Source organism: Poecilia reticulata, linkage group LG19, assembly GCF_000633615.1.
Source record: "Poecilia reticulata strain Guanapo linkage group LG19, Guppy_female_1.0+MT, whole genome shotgun sequence".
NCBI lineage: Eukaryota > Metazoa > Chordata > Actinopteri > Cyprinodontiformes > Poeciliidae > Poecilia > Poecilia reticulata.
Genome location: NC_024349.1, coordinates 14,538,236 through 14,540,052, shown reverse-complemented (window position 1 = coordinate 14,540,052; position 1,817 = coordinate 14,538,236). Strand labels below are relative to the sequence as shown.

At 40.0% G+C, this 1,817-nt stretch overlaps 1 protein-coding gene across 1 annotated transcript in view; it reads left to right on the top strand.

The window, feature by feature from the left end:
* The first annotated feature begins 6 nt into the window (after positions 1-6).
* The window catches only part of prph2a (peripherin 2a (retinal degeneration, slow)), a 7,425-nt gene continuing 5,614 nt past the window's right edge, over positions 7-1,817 (top strand). Inside the window, exon 1 of the mRNA XM_008437245.1 lies at positions 7-809. Within this exon, the coding sequence (XP_008435467.1) occupies positions 229-809 (581 nt within the window). The 5' untranslated portion in view covers positions 7-228. The remainder of the gene's footprint in view (positions 810-1,817) is intronic.

Genomic DNA, 1,817 nt, shown 5'->3' with positions numbered 1-1,817 from the left:
CCTTTGTTTCTTTGCTGTGGGATGGATTCTACATTGAGCTGATTCTCATGTCTGTCAACTATCTTGAGGAAATCCTGATAACCAAGCATCAAGGAAGCAAGAACCCCAGGTCGGCTTTTTAAGGAACATTTCTAAAACTTAARTAGAGTGTGGAAACCTTGAATCTCCTGCAACTGTTAACCATTTGGCTCTCTTCTTCAGTAGCAAGGACACAAAGGACTTTGCACAATGGCTTTGTTGGTAGTCAAGTTTGATTTGAAGAAGCGAGTGAAGCTTGCTCAGACKGTCTGGTTTATGTACTGGTTTGCTGTACTGGCTGGCATTCTCGTGCTCAGCTTGGGCCTATTCTTCAAGATTGAGCTGCGAAAACGCTCAGAACTTATGGACAACAATGAGAGCCACTTCCTGCCCAACGTGCTCATAGCTATGGGTCTTATAGCTTGTGGTATCAATGCCTTYGGAGGCAAAGTCTGCTATGACTCCTTGGACCCTACAAAGTTTGCAAAATGGAAACCAATGTTAAAGACCTTTTTGGTGTTCTGCATGGGGTTCAATGCCCTCCTTGTTGTCACCGCCCTGCTATGCTTTGTAATGAGGATCCCTTTCCAGTTCACCCTGGCTGAGGGTCTGAAGAATGGCATGAAATTCTACAAGGACACGGACACGCCGGGACGCTGCTACATGAAGAGGACCCTGGACCTGATGCAGATAGAGTTTCGTTGCTGTGGGAATGATAACTACAGGGATTGGTTTGAGATTCAGTGGGTCAGCAATCGGTACCTGGACTTCAGCGCAAAGGAAGTCAAAGAGTGAGTGTAAAGAGTTAAATTCCTAAATTAGCTCTTTATTAACCTTAATGTACAAGCTTAAATCCTGCAGAGTCGATAGTGTTTGGGRTTGTTTATGTTGAGTTGGGTATAAGGGGATTTACAGAAGGGATAGGTCAGATCACGGGCATTTATCAGCTCCCAATACTAATAAGACACACCTGGGTGGTRGTGGCAGCYGGGAAGGACCAGACTWTAGTAAGATTATGTAGGGTTGTTTAAGTGAAAGTTTTCAAAAGTATACATTTTAAGATGATACTTGCAAGATTTTAATARGTGTTGTTACAATCCAGCGATATATGACTGGTTKGTCTCAATTAMYCTTTATTAACAAATGAGAAAGGGAGAGTTTTGAAACCTGGGGCATAATTAGTGTTTAATCTACAGGATTACATGTCCTTCAAGAATCAGTGTCCTCTCCAATCTGCAAAGACCTGACAGCAGCTGCCCAAGAATAGACCTGCTCAACGTCAGACTTTAACATCGACAGGAAGGAGAGCAAGAGGCGCATTTCTTTTATTGTTTAATGTCACCTAATTTTCCGCARACTTTTTGAACGGTCAGAGTTATCATGATCCCATTAGAGACCTTTATTTCTTTTCAAATCCTGCCATTRAAAATAGCATCTTTGTAATAACCAGAGATAGGCAGAGTAGCCAAAAGAATGTATTCAAGTAAGAGTAGAGCTACTTCAACAWGAGTACAAAGTAGTCATCCAAGAAATTACTCAAGTAATAGTGAAAAAGTATTTTGTAGAAAGTCTACTCAAGAGTTGGATAAATGATCGTAACATCTGATTTAATACTTAAATRTGACRTAATCAGACAGGAAAATGTAAACGTAGGTATAAATTCTCATATTTTAAAAACATGAGAAGGGGTGGGTTTTAATAAATTTACACTTCTACCCACTCCTTTGAATATTTATTGTTTGCATTGCTGTCATTTAATTGTAACTTGGCGTGCTCAAAAAATACAAAAAAAAAAAAAA